Consider the following 1,102-nt stretch of genomic DNA (forward strand, 5'->3'; position numbering starts at 1 on the left):
TCCAGCATTAATGGGTGTGGGCCTCCCCTATAAATGAACACAATGTTAATGACATGGTCTTCATGCAAATTAGCTGATGAAATGCAGGGTATGATAGCTTGTGGTTTGTCACACCTACTACAAGGGTTTATAAAAGGCCCCAAGGAAGCAGAGAAGTTCATATTCTGAAAGCAAAAGCTTTGTTCTCACCTACATCTTCAACTATTGACAAGATGAGCTATTACTGCGGCAACTACTATGGCGGTCTGGGCTATGGCCTTGGTGGCTTGGGCTGTGGCTGTGGCTCTGGTGGCTACGGATACGTCTGCTACCGCCCATGTTACTATGGAAGATATTGCTCCTCTGGCTTTTACTAAGAAACCTTGCATTCAACCTCACACATGACTGAGAACTTTCAGCCAATTTTCCTCTTCTTGATTCTACCCTCTGGACACTTCATTCCATTGGTGCCTCTCTCAGATGAAATTATCATAAGCCAATCCTAGGTCACTTTAATAGATGTTCAGGTTTCAGCATACCAGGACTGACTTGATAATAATCATCTGAACTTGCAATTCTAATTTGGGGCAGTGTGGTGGATTTACAGTTTGGGTAATAATTCTCCTTTTGGATACATACTTTGGCAGAACTCTCATTTCATATTGTTCATGTGAGATCTGTGAAAATTTACTTTCAGTAAACTTACTTTGGATAGGAGAAGATGGCGGAAGAGTAAGACACAGAGGTCACCTTTCTCCCCACAGATACATCAGAAATACATCTACACGTGGAACTGCTCCTATAGAACACCCACTGAACGCTGGCAGAAGACCTCAGACCTCCCAAAAGGCAAGAAACTCCCCACATACCTGGGTAGGGCAAAAGAAAAAAAGAAAAAACAGAGCCAAAAGAATAGGGATGGGACCTGCACCAGTGGGAGGGAGCTGTGAAGGAGGAAAGGTTTCCACACACTAGGAAGCCCCTTCGTGGGTGGAGACTGCAGGTGGCCGAGGGGGGAAGCTTCAGAGCCACGGAGGAGAGCGCAGCCACAGGGGTGCGGAGGGCAAAGCGAGAGATTCCCGCACAGAGGATCGGGGCCGAGCAGCACTCACCAGCCCGAGAG

General features: G+C 46.8%; 1 protein-coding gene across 1 annotated transcript; it reads left to right on the forward strand.

Annotated features, from left to right (window-relative positions):
• The first annotated feature begins 212 nt into the window (after positions 1 to 212).
• LOC133093169 (keratin-associated protein 19-9b-like) lies at positions 213 to 356 on the forward strand. Its single transcript, XM_061192926.1, has one exon. The coding sequence runs from the start codon at positions 213 to 215 to the stop codon at positions 354 to 356; it is 144 nt and encodes a 47-aa protein (XP_061048909.1).
• Positions 357 to 1,102: the final 746 nt, after the last annotated feature.

The sequence above is a fragment of the Eubalaena glacialis genome, chromosome 6 (assembly GCF_028564815.1).
Source record: "Eubalaena glacialis isolate mEubGla1 chromosome 6, mEubGla1.1.hap2.+ XY, whole genome shotgun sequence".
NCBI lineage: Eukaryota > Metazoa > Chordata > Mammalia > Artiodactyla > Balaenidae > Eubalaena > Eubalaena glacialis.